The sequence below is a fragment of the Furipterus horrens genome, unplaced genomic scaffold (assembly GCF_987537825.1).
Source record: "Furipterus horrens unplaced genomic scaffold, mFurHor1.1.pri manual_scaffold_8, whole genome shotgun sequence".
Taxonomy (NCBI): domain Eukaryota; kingdom Metazoa; phylum Chordata; class Mammalia; order Chiroptera; family Furipteridae; genus Furipterus; species Furipterus horrens.
Genome location: NW_028327178.1, coordinates 30,098,367 through 30,116,599, shown reverse-complemented (window position 1 = coordinate 30,116,599; position 18,233 = coordinate 30,098,367). Strand labels below are relative to the sequence as shown.

Sequence of the window (18,233 nt, the reverse complement as noted above, 5' to 3'; positions counted from 1 at the left end):
CCCTTACTATTTAATATCAGATGTATTTTTATTTTATCCTGGTATTGAAGTAAGAGGATGGCACATGGGGAGTGCTAGCTAAACATACAAGACATGTACAAAGTGATATGGACTTTGTGTACTCTATTTTGGACAAATTATTGTCATGTTTTTGATTGTATGGGGAATAGTTGTATGATGGGAATCAGAAGCATTATTTATAATTAACTTTATTTGGAAGTTAAATATACTTTTGTCCAGCTTTATTGAGGTATTACTGACAAATAAAGTTGCATATATTTAGGTTGTACAAAGTGATATTTGTAATATGTGTATGCATTTTGAAATGATTACTACAGTCAACACAGCCATCACTTTATAGTTACCCTTTTGTGTATATGCATGTGTGGTGAGAGCACTTAAGATCTACTCTTTTAGCGAATTTCAAGTATACAATACAGTATTTTAACTATACTTTTAAAAGGTTTACATAGATATCACTCATGAAGCTTACAAGGGACAGACTGTACTGAATTATGTTGTTATAAACTTGGTTAAGTTGGGAACTACATTTCTCAGAAACCCCTTCCCTATATAGTTTCAAGTTTGAGTTGGCCAAAGAGAAAGATTTGTGGAATTTGTATGGGATCTGGAAGGCATAATTGAACTAGTAACCATCATCTTGAATGGTCATCATGGTCATATATGGTGACAGACAGATGCAGTGTTGTCCAGTGCATACAAGTGTGGGCTTATTCTCCTCTGCTGTGTACCTTGACCATACTCCTGACCACTGGCCCTAGACCAGCCAACAGATACTTGGCTGTGGACCACAGTGGTAGCTGATACTGTATTTAGAAGCCACTGCTTCCCATATACCTCTCCACAGGCTCTGTTTCTATGGTTCTACAGTGAGAGCTGGATTGGCTTGGCTTCTTAGAATTCCAGGGAAGTTTAGACTTTTCCACCTACTCCAGTGCTTTGGAAGACCAGTTAGTTACTTTCTAAATTTCCAGCTCTACCTTACAGAACTTTAATTCCAAGCTTTTTCTACTTGTAAGGCTGAATTCCTATAATATATCCCTCATTCCCAAAGGCTCTGTTTCTCTGTCTGAATCCTGATTGATCTAGAATGAATTCCTTTGTAGCTATACAAAAATTGAAAGATGAGAGAGATGAATTTGAACAGAGATTTTCTAAGACAATAAATAGACATAATTTCATAATTTCCATGTGTTGTGGCTTCCTTTTTCTGATCTTGTTTTCTGGGTAAATATTTTCAATAATTATTTTTTTCTAAGTGCAACTATTTCGCAAAAATCAGTCAATGAAGAAAGCTTATACATTCTAAATGTGTTCCAAACTTAAAGCTTGTGTATTTTCAAAGCAGAAATTGGATGTAAGTAGACATTTGAAGCAAACTCCCTACCAAAAAATTCTAGAACTTGGAAAAAAATGACAAAACTCCTTGCGCCACTGTCACATGGGAGAGCATTCTTCATACCTGCAAAGTGGTGTTCCCTGTAAATACCTACTCTTAAACATCAGCTGGAACCTCAGAGTTGCCTTCCTTTCATTTTTAAAATATTTTTTCTTGTTCTTGGTTATTTCTTTCACTACTTTCATTGGTACCATAACAGTTCAGCAATATAGTCAGTCCTTCTACCCAAATGCACTTTTCCCCTCACTCAGCAAGTGTCTTCTCATGTCCTCCAGATTATTTCAATCTCTTAAAACATACTATCCAATCATTTCAGGCATGATTATTATGGGCATGGTATAATTCTAAAGCTTACATATGAATATACCATTATTTTGCTTATGTTCCTCTATGCTTGGCTACTTTTAGTACATCTCTAAGAAATCACCTTAAGTGTCACCTCCTCCAGAATTCCTTCTTTCACTGATGTCCCCAAATTTTGTTGGATGCTTTCATAATCCAACCACCAAGTGAAGTTTCAAAAAAAAAAGTAGAAAGGAAAATTACAATAGCAATAAATTTAGTATTACTAAATTTACTAAATTGTGTACTTTCATGAAAGCCTTCCCCAAAGGATGGTGCATTCATTGGAATCAGGATCTGTATCTAAGTTACACAGTACTATTTCATATGAGAGGCTAAACAAATGTTTATTTAAAATGTTTGTTTAGGAAATTTCATTCTTTAAAAAATACATTTTATTAGTTATTGGTGATAATTTCTTTAAACTTTGAATTCATTGTCAAGTATTACAAGAATAATTTGCTGTCTGTGTTTTACACTAAGAGATTTAGGCTCAGAGCATCCAATGTAAGTCTTTTCTCAACATTCAGTGAATTTAATGCAGAGTACAAAAATAAATAATATTACAGATACATTTTCCTTTCTGATATTATTGGAAACTTCAGTTGGTGGTTAGAGTTTTAATAAATAATAATTGAAGAGGTTTCACATGCACAGAGAATGCAAAATTTTAATTTCTAGCCTTCAAATATTTGTTATATACAAATATATAAATATATATACCTCAGTACCTATACTTCTGAACTATTTCACAGAATGAGATAAGAGCAAATAAAATGAAATACAGACAAGCTAAAATGCTATGGTCAGGGAAAATATAATGAAATAAATATCTGTATGTTGATACTTGGAATCCTAGCCCTCAAAGATGATACCAGTAGCTGGAGACCTTGTGAAATGCTTGAGTCATGAGGGTGGAAACCTAGTGCTTTATTAAAGAGGCTTCAGTGAGACCCCTAGCCCCACATAAAGATACAACGATAAGTCTGGAACTTGGGTAAGATCCCTTGCCTGACCATTTTAGCACATTGGTATTGGACTTCCAGCCTCCAGAACTGCGGGAAATAAATGTCTGTTGTTTCTAAGCTGCCCAGTCTGTGGTATTGTGTTATTGCATCATGAATGGACTAAGACATGTGCTTTTCTGAGTTCTGTGAGCTTTCTAAAAAGTGAGTGTCCCTGAGGGTGGTTGTGGGAACCCCCAAGTTTGTAGCCAGGTACTCTGAAGAGAGGGTGGTCCTGAGCACCACCACGCTTGTGGCTGGCACCTGAAGTGAGGGTAGTCTGTGGGGACTGTGTCCTCTGTGCAGTTTGTTGCATTAAAGGTACAGTGCCGCCACATGTCAAGATATCAAAAGTTGAGCACACAAATGTCTTTTAATTACAGGTGCAAATTGTAGTACTATACTCTGCTACCTCATCACTTCTACAATATTCTGGCCCCAGCATATACAACCTGCCTGGCACCCATCACACAAATGGTAGTTATGATGCTATATCAGGAACAGGCTGAAACTGAGAGATACTTATTCTGTATGCCTGAGCCAAGAGTTCCTAATGAACAGAAGACTCATTTACTAATAAACATTTTGAGAAAGGCTTGATATGCTATATTCTGTCTACCTTTTAATTTCAAAAGGACACACAGTTACAATAAGTTATTGTCAGCCCAATAGGGCTTTCATTTCCCTTGATTAATCCTAGAAAACAAAGAATAATGACCACCGTCAAGGCCACCTGGTACTGCAACAAGTAGTAATAATATCTTACAGCTTTGCTGTTTACAGAGGGCTTTGGGGTGGAGAGAGTAATAGAAAAGGTACCCATTTTAATCCTGGATGTGCAACTTTAAAACTGAGTGATTATGGGAAAGTCTTATTTAATGTCTCCAAGTTTAAGTTCCCCAACTGCAACTGTAAAATTAGAAAAATAAAACCTTTGCTGCCTACCACACTGGTGTGCTTTATCAAGATAATCCTTCTACTTGAACCCTGAAAGAGCAACTTAAAGTTGCCAAATATAAAAATTTACATACTTTATCTTAAAGCTGTTCTATTTAAGAATTAAAGTCTCATCTAAATTTAAGAAAAACAATGCAAAAATTTGAGTCAAAGGCTAAAAACATTTTTACTAATTCTTTTTGCTTTTTTTATTCATTGTTTTTTTTCCCATAAAGTGTGTTTTGCATTATAAAAATCAACAAAGGTTATGGGAAGACATTTTCATTATTTTATATAGTACTGAAAATGAACATGACACCACAATAGTTTATATATTCCATTTCCTTTTTCTTTATAGCCTATTTCATTTTCTCTCAAACTGCTATTATTATCACGGCACCCAAATTTGAGATATGCAGCTCCCTTAGGAGGTCAGGTATACATGTTCTCTATAAGCAAATAAATCAGACAGTGGGGGTGCTATTTCAGCAATGTTAACAGTGCTCCCCACAGGACACTATGCAAGTCACATTTGTGATATTCGTCAGAACATCAGGGTCAGATTCAAAAATCCTGTTCAAAAGGGTGTTCATGGTGCTGATACTTAATACAGAAAGCTACTGATAACTCATTAAAGTGATAGCTAGTGTCTGTCTGTCTGTTTCTCTCTCCTTTGCCCTCTCCCTCTCCCTCTCCCTCTCTCTCATGTCTCACTTTCTATCTCTATTTCTCCTGAAAACCTTTGAGAAACAAACTAGCAATGCTTAGTAGCTAAAAACAACTTCCTGGTTGTGGTAGAGCACTTTATGCTAATATCTATGCTTTGGAACATTATAACCCTGTAAATATCTCATTTATGCAACATTAAATTCACTTTTTCTGAATGCAAGATAAGGTGACCTTCCTGAAGATAACAACTGAAGTAAAATTCCTACCATTTAAAGGAAGATGGACAGCTGACGGGTTTTTAATTATATGTGTAACCAAAATAAAAACGATAATGTGTTATCCTATTCAGCAATGCTTAGTCTCTTTATGCGATTGTTCTTGATTATAGACACTAATATAATAGTATGCATTTATAATAATTTATAAGATATATAAAGCTGTTGATGCCTTTATTAATAGTATATAGGTGAAGCAATACTATATCAAGTCTTGGTGGTCTCAGTAATTCACTGTTTCTTTAAAAAAATTGTTTTTAAAGCCCTGGCTGCTGTGGCTCAGTGGATTGAACGTTGGCCTGCGAGCCAAGTGTCGCTGGTTTGATTCCCAGTCAGGGCACGTGACTAGGTTGCAAGTCAGGTCTCCAGTTGGGGGCATGAGTGAGAGGCAACCACACAGTGATGTTTCTCTCCCTTTCTTTCTCCTTTCCCCTCTCTCTACAAATAAAATAAATAAATAAATAAATAAACAAACAAATTATTTTTAAAAACCCACATTAATTTATTTTAAAAAAAATTTTTTTATAAATACAAGAAATCTGACAATATTTTCAAGTTGTATTTTAGCAGTCTCTCTTCCTTTGATTCGTTTCTGGTTCACAAAACTTATTAAAATAATGCTATGATTCTCTCTCTTCTGTGAGGCTGGTATGCTTCTCAAGCTTAATTCTCAGCAGCTAAAACAGTGTATTTTATGTAGTGGGAATTCAGTATATACTTATTAATTGGACTGAACCACTATCCCATCCTAAACCTTTCCAATGTGAAATCTGGAAGGGCTGGCTATTCATTGCTAAACAAGCTCAGAGCTCATCTTATTCTAATTACACAATATTGGGTAAAACCATTTGCATTAACTAAATCTTGGCCTGAAATAAAGAATATTCATTTCTCGAGACCCCACATCTTAGACATATTAGAGGATCTAGTTGCAGTTAGCATAATCCTAGTTTTCTGTAATTGATTCTAAACCATCATTCCTCCACACCTAAGTAAAAATACTCCTATGTTGACTAAAGAATATAATCCTCTACCTTCTCTCACCCTATTGAACTGTCATTTGATGATTTCCTGGTCATTTTTCTACACTAAAGAAAAACTTTGGTCCATGGGACTCAATCTTCTCTTCTTGTCTATGCCATGTTCCACCACATTCTGCTTTTTGCAAAATTAATTTTGAGAAAGAGAGAGAGATAGAAATATTGATTTGTTGTCCCACTTATTTATGTATTCATTGGTTGCTTCTTGTATGTGCCCTGACCAGCGGACCTTGGTGTATTGGGCTTATACTCGAACCAGCTGAGCTACCTGGCCAGGGCCATCATCACTCTGTTTTATTTCAATATCTATCTGGATGACCTGTCCACCATTTTCATCTTAGAGTCTACTAATTTATTCAAATCGAGTTAACTTCAATTCCATGTCCCATTACCAATTTGCACCCATGGACACCTTTTTCATTCTGTCATCGCCTAGAATGGCACCATGGCTGAATTTTTAAACATGTATATCACTCTCTGACTATACCCTCTGTGCATTTTGCTTCCTCTATTCTTGCGACCTTTTCCATATCATAATCACCCAACAAGGACTGTGTCTTGATCTTTCTTCTCAATCTTTCCAGTACTTATTTAAAAACTCTGAAGCCTCTGTGCAATGTATATGCTCATAGTTTCCACCACCATATCTTCATTCAAACTCTTGTTTCTTCAGTTCGAGATTCTTAATTCATTTGCCACTGGACTCCAAGTAGCTCCTTTTAAAATATCTCAAATTTGATGAATCCAGTTTCAAACCTATTCTCCAGCCCATACTCTCTATTTTTGGATGCTGACACCAATAATCATCCTATTGTCAAAGGTAAAAAACCTGGTATATACTTGAATAATTTTTCTTACCATCTAGCCAAGAAATATTTACTTCCCTATCCTTGGATAAAGGGGCAACACTCTTTAATGGCAGAGTCTTCCGAACCCAGTTTCAGCCACCTAGGCCTTACATTCTGATGGGATCAATGTCTCAGTCCACTTTGGCCCATTAGCACCACACTACTGTGCTACAGCAAACCAGTAGAAATCTCTGCTAATATTCATGGATCTTCCTTAGCTGCTGTGGTAGCTTTGTTACTCTTTTGATCAATTATTCATGACCCAAAACCTAAACTCTTTACTGTGGCATTCAGAGCCATCATGCTGTGGCTCCCACCTGAATGTAAGGTCTTTTCCCCTGCATCCAATCTCCCAACATGATAAACTACCTGCAGTTCCCTAAGCAATGCTAATTTTTGAAGCCTGATGCATTTTTGCCCATTGTTTTCATTACTTCAAGTATTCTTTCCTGAGTAACTTACTCTTGCCCTCCAAGACATAGTTATGTTACTATCACCTTAGCAATCTTTCTCAAATTTCCTTTAAGCTCTTTTTCCTGGGTTCCATAGAATTCTGTGTTTAATTCAATAAAAACAGTTGCTGCACCTATTTTAACTTGTACCTGTTTCTTCACCATTGCTCAGTGAAGCTAATTAAGAGCAGGTGTTACCTTCCATTTAATATGCTTAGAATTTCACCCAGACTTCAAAATGAATGAAGAAATGGATACATGAATGAATGAGGAATAATTTCCTTTATCCTTGCCAAAGAAAATTAAAACATAAATCTCATTCTTTTACTTATTATTTTAGGAGTCACATCACTTCATTTGGACTTCAATTCAGCAAATGTTGAGTACTTATTAAGTTCTAGACATTGTGATAGACTGGAAATACTCACATAAGTGAGGTATTCTTCTTCACCTTAAGGACATCATCATTTGGAACGGGAACCAAATATTTAAGCAAAGCTGTATAATATGACATATAACACAATCTCTCCCTCAATCTTGTCTCTTTCCCCTTTTCTGTAAAATATACATGGGGTTTGTGATTTGCAAGCAAATGAATAGAAATATATAAATAAATTCCTTTAATTCCAAAGCTATTGAAAGAGTATAATAAAGCTGTCTTCTCTAATTTTCCTCAATGCTCTTGCTCCTTTCACCATTATATTTAATCTTCAGCCTTTACTAATTTACTGCTACTACTTTTTCTGTCACTAATACTCTATTAATGGCCAATTTAAGATTCATATGGGAGTTTAAAAATTCAGCTCTGGTTCCATTCTAGATGATGACAGAATGAGAAGAATGTCTATAGGTATGGGAACATGGAATTGAAGTTAACTACATTTGAATAAGTGCATAGACTCTTAGACTAAAATATTGTACAGGTCATCCAGATAGATATTGAAATAAAACAGAATGATAGAGACCCTGGAAAGGTAGCCCAGTTGGTTAGAGCATTGGTCTAATATGCCAAGGTTGTGGGTTCAATCTCTGGTTAGGGCACATACAAGAAGCAATCAATGAAGATCTCAAATGAATAACCTAACTCTACACCTCAAGGAACTAGAAAAAGAAGGACAAAGTAAGCCCAAAGTTAGAAGAAGGGAAATAATAGACATCAGAGCAGAAATAAATGAAATATAGGCCAGAAAAGTAATAAAAAAGATCAATACTAAAAGCTGGTTTATTGAAAAGATAAACAGAATTGACATATCATTAGCTAGAATAAGAAAAAAGAGAGATGAGTCAAATAATATCAAAAATGAAAGAGAAAACATTACAACTGATACCATAGAAATAAAAAGGATTATAAAAAATAATGAAAATCATATCATCTCAATATATGTAGAAAAAGCATTAGACAAAATTCAACATCTATTTATGATAAAAAAAATTTTAACATACTAGGTATAGAAGAAATGTACCTCAACAAAATAAAAAGTATATACAGGCACACCTCATTTTATTGTGCATCATAGATATTGTATCTTTACAAATTGAAGGTTTATGACAACTCTGCATCAAAAAATTGTATTGGTGCCATCTTTCCAACAAGCTCAGATGAGTGCATTCTTTCATGATAAATTAATTTTTTAATTAAAGAATGTACATTGTTTTTTAGAACATAATGCTACTGCACATAACATACTACAGTATAGTGTAAAAGTAACTTATATGCACTGTGAACCAAAAAAAAATGTGTGTGACTCACTTTATTCTGATTTTGCTTTACTGCAGTGGTCTGGAACAGAACCTGCAATATTTCTGAGGTGTTACTATATAATAAGCACACAGCTATCATTCTCAGTGATGAAAAGCTGGAAGTGTTTCCTAATTTGAAGAACAAGATGCCACTTTATTTAATATAGTACTGAAAATCCCAGGCAGAGCAATTAGGCAAGGGAGGAAAAAAGTATCCGAGTAGGATAGGAAGAAGTAAAATAGTATCTAATAGCCAGATGCAAAAAAGTGAAACAAGACTCTTATTTTATACCACTCATGAAAATTAAATTGAAGTAGATTAGTCTTAAATGTAAGACCTATAATTGTAAAACTCCTGGAAGAAAACATAGAAAAAATATCCTTGACATTGGTCTTGGAATGATTTTTCCATATGACACAAAAAGCACATGAAACAAATGTAAAAATGCATAAGTATAACTATATCCAACTAAAAAGCTTCTGCATAACAAAAGAAATAAATTGAAAGACAGCCTACCAAATAGGAGAAAATATTTGCAAACCATATACCCGATAAGGTGTAAGTAGCCAAAATATATAAGTAGCTCATTTAATTCAGTAGCAAAAAACCACACAAACCCAGAAATAATTCCATTGAAAATTCACATAGAAACTAAATAGACATTTTTACAAAGAAGATCTACAAAGAAGATATAAATATGGTCAACAAATAAATAAAAGGGTGCTCAACATCACTAATCATCAAGAAAATACAAGTCAAAACAACTAGATATCAATCATCTCACACCTGTTAGAATGACCTATATTAAAAAGACAAGTGATAAGTGTTGGTGAGGATGTAGAGAAAAGACAACCCTTGTACACTGTTGGTGTGAATGTAAATTGGTATAACCATTATGAAAGACAGTATGGAGATTCTTCAAAAAATTAGAAATATCATATGATCCAGCAATCCTACTTCTAGGTGTAAATCTGGATGGAATAAAATCAGTATTCCAAGGAGATATGTACATTCTTGTGTTTATTGCAGCATTAATACCCAACCCATGGAAACATCCTAAGTGTCTGTCAATGGATGAATAGATAAATATAAAAATATATGTATTAATATATGAATATGAATACTATTCAGCCATGAGAAAGAAGGAAATCCAGCCATTTTCAAGAGAATAGATGAACCTAGAGGACATTATGCTAAATGAAATAAGCCAGACAGAGATAGACAAATACTGAACAATTTCACTTATTTATGAAATCTGTAAAAAAAAGTTAACTCACTGGAAGAGTAAAATGGTAGTTACCAAGGGGCAGAGGGGTGGGAGAAAAGGAGAGATGCTGGTCAGTTTTAAGATGAATGACTTTCTAAGCATTCTTACCATATACACACCAAAAAAAGATAACTGTATACCCATATCCAATCATCACATTGTACATTTTAAATATATATATATAACTTTATTTATTAATTATACTTTACTTGAATAAACTTATGTAAAATGATTTTTATTTAATTTGCATAAGATTAGCACATATTACTATAACTTATGTGCCATAGATAATTTATATAGAAATAAATGTTTAGTTCAACCAGATTACACTTTTCATGTCATGTAAGTTCCTATGTTTCAGTCTAACTGAAAGTCATAGTCAATTGGCAGTATGTGAAATTTCTTACATGAAGTAATTGTAGATTTTGCTTTATATATTTATAGGTCATGTTTTCAGTGCATACAGATTCATAATTACTGAATTATCATTTTGGTGATAATATTTTTTCATGTAATGACAATTCTCTCCTGCTCTTTTTGTTAGACTAACCTAATTTTATATTTTATCATCAACTATTCTGACTCTTCTTTTAAATGTGCCTTTTTAACCCTTACAGAACAATAATTAGGATGATTTTTTTCAATCCATTCTGATATACTAATTTAATTAATTTATATGATAGTTTTATTGGTTCTTGCTCCTATCATCCTAATGCTTTCTGTGTTGATATTACCTTTCTACTTTTGTCATTTTTTTTTTGGTATATTAGCTAATTTGGTTTTATTTTATTGATTTTAATAATATAAAGTGCAAAAATTCTACTTGTGTTATATCGTTGTTTCAAATCTCCATCCAAATGTGCTCTTATATTAGTAATGCAGATAAACAGTGAGATAAAGTTGAGAACATAGGTTTGAGATGTATCATGAAGACCCAATGGAAAAGTTTACACATAATTTGTAGAGATAGGAGACAAAGAATTTTCAATGAGCGCAATATGGTTAGAGAAAGGCTGTAGAAAAATCAATCAGGACAGCACTATGTAGGATTAATTGACTTTAAATGAAAGTACAACTTGCAAATATGTTATAATAAAGTGCTTTTGTAATTAAAGAGAGCTGGTGAGGGTGAATGAGGATTATAGACTTAACAGAGACTGATGTCAAATTGAGTGTGATATACAAATAAAAGCAGAATATATAATGTGGTATGTTACTAGATGCCTGGAAAAATTATGGTGGCATTTATGATAAAATTATCTGATGACTGGCTTTGTTAGAAGAAGATTTGGGGGGCATGATGGAGACCATATAAGTGGAAACAAGTATATACCTAATAATCCACCAGGAAACAGAGAGTTTGGGAGGAGTGGAAATGAAGGAGAAGATTGGTGAGTCAGCCACTGTATTGTCAGTTGAAGCCATGGGAGCTCATGAAAGCTTTATAGAAAAGTGGTAGAGAATATCTGAAGACAGAATCTGAGTTTACAGTTGTTAAATTATTATCTCTCAGCATTTGTTTTTAATTCAGCTTGTTGACTACTAGGGCTGGGCTCTGCAGACTCTACATTTGTTGGCTGGGAGTGTGAGTTCCACATATTTGAGGATTTTCTACTTACATCCTGCAATTAATTTTTAGTTTCATACAGTTGTGGTTGGAAGATACATGGTATAATTTCTATCACCTTAAATTTGTTAAGGCCTGTTTTGTGACCTAATATATGTGTATTCTGGTGAATATTCTGTGTGTGCTTAAGCAGGATGTGTCTTCTTCTGCTGTTGGATGGAATATTCTATACATATCTGTTTTGTTCTAATGTGTAGTTCAAGTCAATGTCTCCATATTGATTTCCTGTCTAGATGATTTATCCACTGTTGAAACTGAGCTATTGAGGTCCCCTACTATTATTGTATTGTGAACTCTTTCTCCCTTCATATCTGTTAGTATTTTGCTTAATATATTTAGGTGCCACACTTAATATTAAGTAATTGCATTTACAAATTATAGGTAGGAAAAATTCCATGACATTAAAATAATCTGTCATTTAAAGATATCTGACATTAATTGTCTACTGAAAAAGACCACAGTTAATTCCAGAACCACATTATATGTTATCTAAAGTTTGTGTATATTTTTTCTTAAACAATTTTATTAGCTATATATATTTCTAATTCTGTGGTGTGTCTTCTCAGTCCTCAATTAATTCCATTGTGGCTTTTATAAAGTCTTGTATTAAACATTTCCTTCAGATGATCCATAATTATGATCAATTCTTGAGCCCAGAGGGGACACTCCCAGGACAATAATATAATATATATAATGATGCCTAATAAGACTTGTTTCTTTGGCCCTGGCCAGGTAGCTCAATTGGTTAGAGCACTGTCCTGACATGCCAAGGTTGTGGGTTTGATCCATGGTCAGGGCACATATGATAATCAACCAATGAATGCGTAAGTAAGTGGAACAAGTCAATCTCTCTCTCTCTCTCTGAAATCAATCAATAAAATAAAATTATTTAAAAAAGACATTTCTCTATGGCAATTATTTACATTACATACATATTTACAAATTTTTATCTCATTCAATTTTTAAACAGGGGTGAGAATAGATTTTCTATGAAGGATCACTTTGTCTTTCTAGTCTTTAATACTGATAACTGATCCTAATCACAAACAGTGTCACTAACGATGAGACACATTAATCTCTAAACTGTGCATGTTCAAACTCCATGCTTCTGATTACATAAGATGAATGCATAACAAACAGCTAACCAAGCACTGATAAGAGATAATTTCATATGAATTCAAGGTTATTTGAGGAGCATTACTGAAATATTTAGAAGAGTCCTTTAATTGCGAGAAAGCAATAGACAATTTAACCATTGTCACCTAGGCAGAACAGACTGGACAGTAAATTTCTCACGTATTATCATGAAGAGAGAGTGAATGCGAGAGGCAGCTTCTGCACTGCATGAGGACTCGCTGCAGTACCAGGCTGGTGCAGTACCAAAGTATCTCTGACATGCTGCTGCTTTTAGCATGCATGTTGACAGCAAAATCACCAAATAAGAATATGTTCAGCCATTTATTCATTAAGTTATTCGATGAGTATTGATTGAGTGCCTCCTTTGTACCAGGTTTAGTTCTCAGCTTTTAGGATACAGAGACCATGACAGAAAACTCTCCTGTTCTCAGAGCAGGGTTTTGTGTCTTTAAAAATGTATCGTAAGTGTATTTTAGAAAATAAAATGTAAACGAGTAAAAATTAATGAAAAAAAAAAAAAACAAGTTCAGATAGAGATTAGTGCTAAGAAAAAAAAAAATACATGAGAGCATGTGATGTGTCCACGGTACACTTCAGAATGGGAAACAGAGATGGGCTTTGGGATGGAAAGATACACAAATCTCAATTACTGAGAGGCTAGTTATACAGGGATTTTTCTTTGTCTCTCTCCTGCTGACCATATTGTGCCATTTCACTAATTATTATTGTTCCATTAAAGTGTTGAAATGCTAGTCAATAAATGATTATTGAGATCCCACTGTGTTCTCAGCACCAGTACGATTGGAAAATGTGGTTGAATTCAAACAACTAATTCTACTGCTGTGATAAAATACGAGGCGGGGAATGATGCTTGTCAGTAAATAACTTAAGCCTTCTTGTTTTGAAGGGAGCACTTGAGTCTAAGCTTTCCTGGCCATTTATACATCGCATCTCTGAAATTCAGCTTCAAAGTTCTAACTCCTGCAAGAGGAGGCATCATTTATTGCCACTAGATGGCACCAATTATTTTCATATTTTTAGACCAACAAAACAAAACACAACCTTTTTCTATGTAATGGCTACATTTTAAATGGAAGAATGTTTACTTAGCACTATTATTAATAAAAGTATTGCTATTTTATTAATAATTATCTTACAGGAGAGACCAGAGCTAGCAATAAAAACTGTATGTTCATTCACTAACATACCTGTTTATTCAATGTATATCTATCCCAAATAATCTATCCCAAATGTATTAGCAATGTCCTTGGAAATAGAAATAAAAGTAATTGAGAATATTAAATATGTATAGTAATTGAATATATAAACATCAGGATCAAAAATAGCTGATAAAAGTATATTATGATATTACAAATATCTTTAAAAGTTTTGCAGGAAATAGGTTTAATAAAATTCAGTAGAATTCTTTACTTTTTAGAAGTAATTCTCAAAAATAAGTAGCATAAATACATTTTAAAAACATAGCATTTATTATTACAATTAAATGTGAAAATGCAAAATAGGATAAGAATTACTTAAGTACATCTATATCACTTAGTCATATATATAATTTTGATATGTATATCTTTATAAAATGTAATGAAAATTCAGCTATGAAAAGATATATTTTATCATATGATCTCCGTTTCTAACTAGTAAGTGCAATTAAAACATATGCAAAATATTTCTATAGAAAAAGAACACAAAATATTCTCATTTTTCAAACAATTGGTAAGTAAACATTCAAAGTATGTTTATTCAGAAACAAAATGTAACTATTCTCACATGTCCCATGAAAAATATAAAAATGACTCTGGAATAAATATAAGCTATACTTTTTTATTTAAATTTTTAAATTATAGTTTACATTAAATATTATTTTATATTAGTTTGAAGTGTACAGTATAGTGGTTAGACATTTATGTAATTCACAAAGTGATCCCCTGGTAATTCGAGTACCTACTTGGCACCATACATAGTTATTACAATATTATTGACTATATTTCCTGTGCTGTACTTTACCTTCCTGGCTATTCTTAAACTACCAATTTGTAGTTCTTAATCCTTTCAACTGTTCCACTGGGCCCCCCAATCCCTCTCTCATTGGACAACCATCTGTCTATTCTCTGTATCTGTTAATATAAGGCTGTTTCTTTCTTTTTTTTTAAAGATTTTATATATTAATTTTTAGAGAGAGGGAAAGAGGGAGAAAGAGAGGGAGAGAAACATCAATGTGTGGATGCTTCTCATGCATCCCCAACTGGGGACCCGGCCTGCAACCCAGCCATGTGCCTTGAATGGGAATCAAACTGGCAACCCTTTGGTTCACAGGTCAGCATTCAATCTACTGAGCCACTTCAGCCAGGGCTGTTTCTGTTTGGTTTATTCATTTATTTTGTTCTTTAGATTCTGCATATAAGTGAAATCATATGGTATTTATCTTTCTCTGTCTTATTTCACTCGGTTTAATACCCACTAGGTTCATCCACGTGTCTCAGACAGTAAGATTTTGTTCTTTCTATACCTGATTAATACTCCATTTATATATGTACCACATCTTCTTTATCCAATCATCTATTGATAGGTGCTGAGGTTGTTTCCATATTTTGGCTGTTGTAAATACAACTGCAGTGAACACAGGGGTCCATATATGTTTTCAAATTAGTGTTTTGGATTATTCAGATAAATACCCAGAAGTGGAATTGCTGGACCTTAAGGTGGTTCTATTTTTAATTTTTTAAGGAACCTCCATACTGTTTTACACAGTGGCTGCATGAATTTGTAATCTCACCAACAGTATGTGAGGATTCCCTTTCTCCACATCCTCACCAACACTTTTTGTTTGTTAATTTATTGATGATGGCCATTCTGACAGGAGTGAGGTGATATCTCATTATAGTTTAAATTTGCATATCTCTAATGATTAATGACATTGACATCTTTTCATATGTCTGCTGTCCGTCTGCATGTCCTCTTTGGAGAAGTATCTATTCAGGTCCTCTGTCCACTTTTTAAATTGGATTGTTTGTTGTTGTCTGGTTTTTTTTGGTGTTTATTTGTATAATTTCTTTTCTTCATTTTAAATTTTTTATTGTACTTTTCCATTACCATTTAGTTCTCTTATTCTCCCTCTCCCCTGCAATCACCACATTATTGTCCATGTCCAGGAGTATTTTTTCTTTCTTGCTTAATCCGTCCACTCCTCCTATACTTTTAAATCGGTAGTCTTCCAAATAAAATAAAATACAATGACAAAATTAGGGTGCACATAAAGTGCATTGAAAAATAAAATATGTTGTTTGAATATATTATAATTACTTAAAAGGAAAAGTTATATGTTTATTATGCTAACAGCTTTATTTTTAAAATTTAAACATATTTGCTACTTCAGGATGAAAAATGAATGCCTAAAACTATCTGTTATTTTGGTTATCCCTATATTTCCTTCTAAAACAGTCAAAAAATAATACTCACTTTAACATCTGCCAGAGTTTTCTGCCTCATGGTAACGAGAGTTCGGTATCTCTGTTCTTCCTCAGAGATCCTCTCTTCACAGGCTTTCTTCTCACTTATGAGATGATCATAAACAGCTTGTAAATGTTCCTTTTTATATCTTATAGTTAAAAATTGCTCCCTATTAAGAAAGAATTGCAATCACTACTAATCAATTTATACTTTATTTTCTAAAATATACTTGATACATTTTTAAAGATCCAATATTAAAAAATCTTAGAACTGGAGGGCTTTGGAAAACTTCTCCTCCCTTCTATGACCTCTTTAGAGCTACTTCTAAGTGATCCAGGTGCCAGAAAATCTCTGTGGAAATGCAGTGGATTCTCTCGGATGTTGACCCACCATGCCTCTGTTTTGTTGGCATTCCAAAAGAATCTCCATGCAGCATGTAAACCCTAAAACACATTCTGATTAGATTAACCCAACCAGCCCTGTGGCTAATTATCCAGGAGTAAGTATACATATTAGGATAGCCCAATACGATGCAAGGCAAGGACCTGATTCCATGTAAAAGAGGCTCACAACCACTAAATGTAAACAAGGAGTCATATTTTCAAATTTGCTGGCAAAAGTTTACCGGTGAGAGAAAAAATGAGTATCTAGTGTTGAGCTGCTGAATCAACTAACCCTGCAGCTTACCTTACCCATAATCTCCTGTTACATAAGATGATTCATTTTTTATTGGTTAAGCTGGTGTGCAGATGTCTTTGTGTGAGTGTGTGCATGCATACATGCATGTACACGTCTGTGTGTATTTTGTCATAAGCAACTAGGTAGATCTTGACAAAGAGGTAAAATAATTTTTACACTGAAATCAGTAGTAATGTAAAAAATAGTAGTAGAATAAGCATCTAAAAGTGGTTAAAACAATAGTGCAAAAATAAATATGCTTTAGAAATAGTTCCTAGAGTTGATAAGCAACCCAGAATCCAGAATAAGCAGAGGTGCAAAAGTCCAGCACAGTCTTGTTACCCACATCCGTTTTCATCTCTACTGGTATAGAAAATTGAATCATTTGCACAGTTAGCTACAAAGACAGCAGGACTAAAATTTTTGAGGGGCTAAAATGTTAAAGTGTTTTGAATGTAATATCTCATTTAATACAACCAGAACTCTATGGAAGAATAATTATTACAGCAATTTACAGATGAGGAACTTAAACTTCAGCATAATTAGCTTGTGTGAGCTAATTAGTGAATGACAGAAAATTCAAATCCAGTTCTGTCTGGCTCTGTTTGATTCAGCAGCCCAGCAGTAAAGTACTCATTTTTTTCTCTCCACTATAACTGTTATCAGTAAATTTGAAACCACGACTATTCACATTTTTACATGTGAGCCTCTCCTGCTAAATGGAAAAAAGTCCTTTCTTTTCATCTGTCTTGCCCTGTCTTTTTTCACTTTATCATTTATATATATAACATCCCAAATTCTTATGTAATGTCATATGTAAGTATTCCCTAATATTAACATTTTGAAGCATAGGGAGCCAATGAAATTCACACAGGGAGGAGTGGGTATGACCAAAGACAAAACTCTCATACTTGCTCCCAGCAAACATCACTCATATACTTTATTCTCTAAACTGAGTATTTTAATATTAGGTTGTTTCACTATTGAATTGTATTAATTTTATTTGTATTATGTACACTATATATTTTTATATGTATATGTATTCATGAAAATAGTGTTTCCTTTCTTGTAGTAAAAAAAAGGACAAACACTTAAGTCCTGTATGCCTGGGTTTGGATCCTTTCACTTTATAGTTAAGAAACAGTTGTAAAAATGTAATGAGAGCCAATAACTATTATTTTTATGAACATATTTCAATTCTTTTGAATATGCAAGATTTGCCTGTGTAAAAATATCCCCAGACACATAAAGATACACTTTCCCACTTGATATTACTTTGTTCTTCTTGGTGCTTGGCACTAGGCACACTTTGGGTTCTTAATAAATAATGAT

At 33.6% G+C, this 18,233-nt stretch overlaps 1 protein-coding gene across 1 annotated transcript in view; it reads right to left on the bottom strand.

Moving 5' to 3' along the window:
- CCDC178 (coiled-coil domain containing 178) overlaps positions 1 to 18,233 on the bottom strand; it is a 303,687-nt gene that overhangs the window by 187,483 nt on the left and 97,971 nt on the right. Inside the window, exon 17 of the mRNA XM_090284995.1 lies at positions 16,233 to 16,392. Coding sequence (XP_090141121.1) covers positions 16,233 to 16,392 — 160 coding nt within the window. The remainder of the gene's footprint in view (positions 1 to 16,232; positions 16,393 to 18,233) is intronic.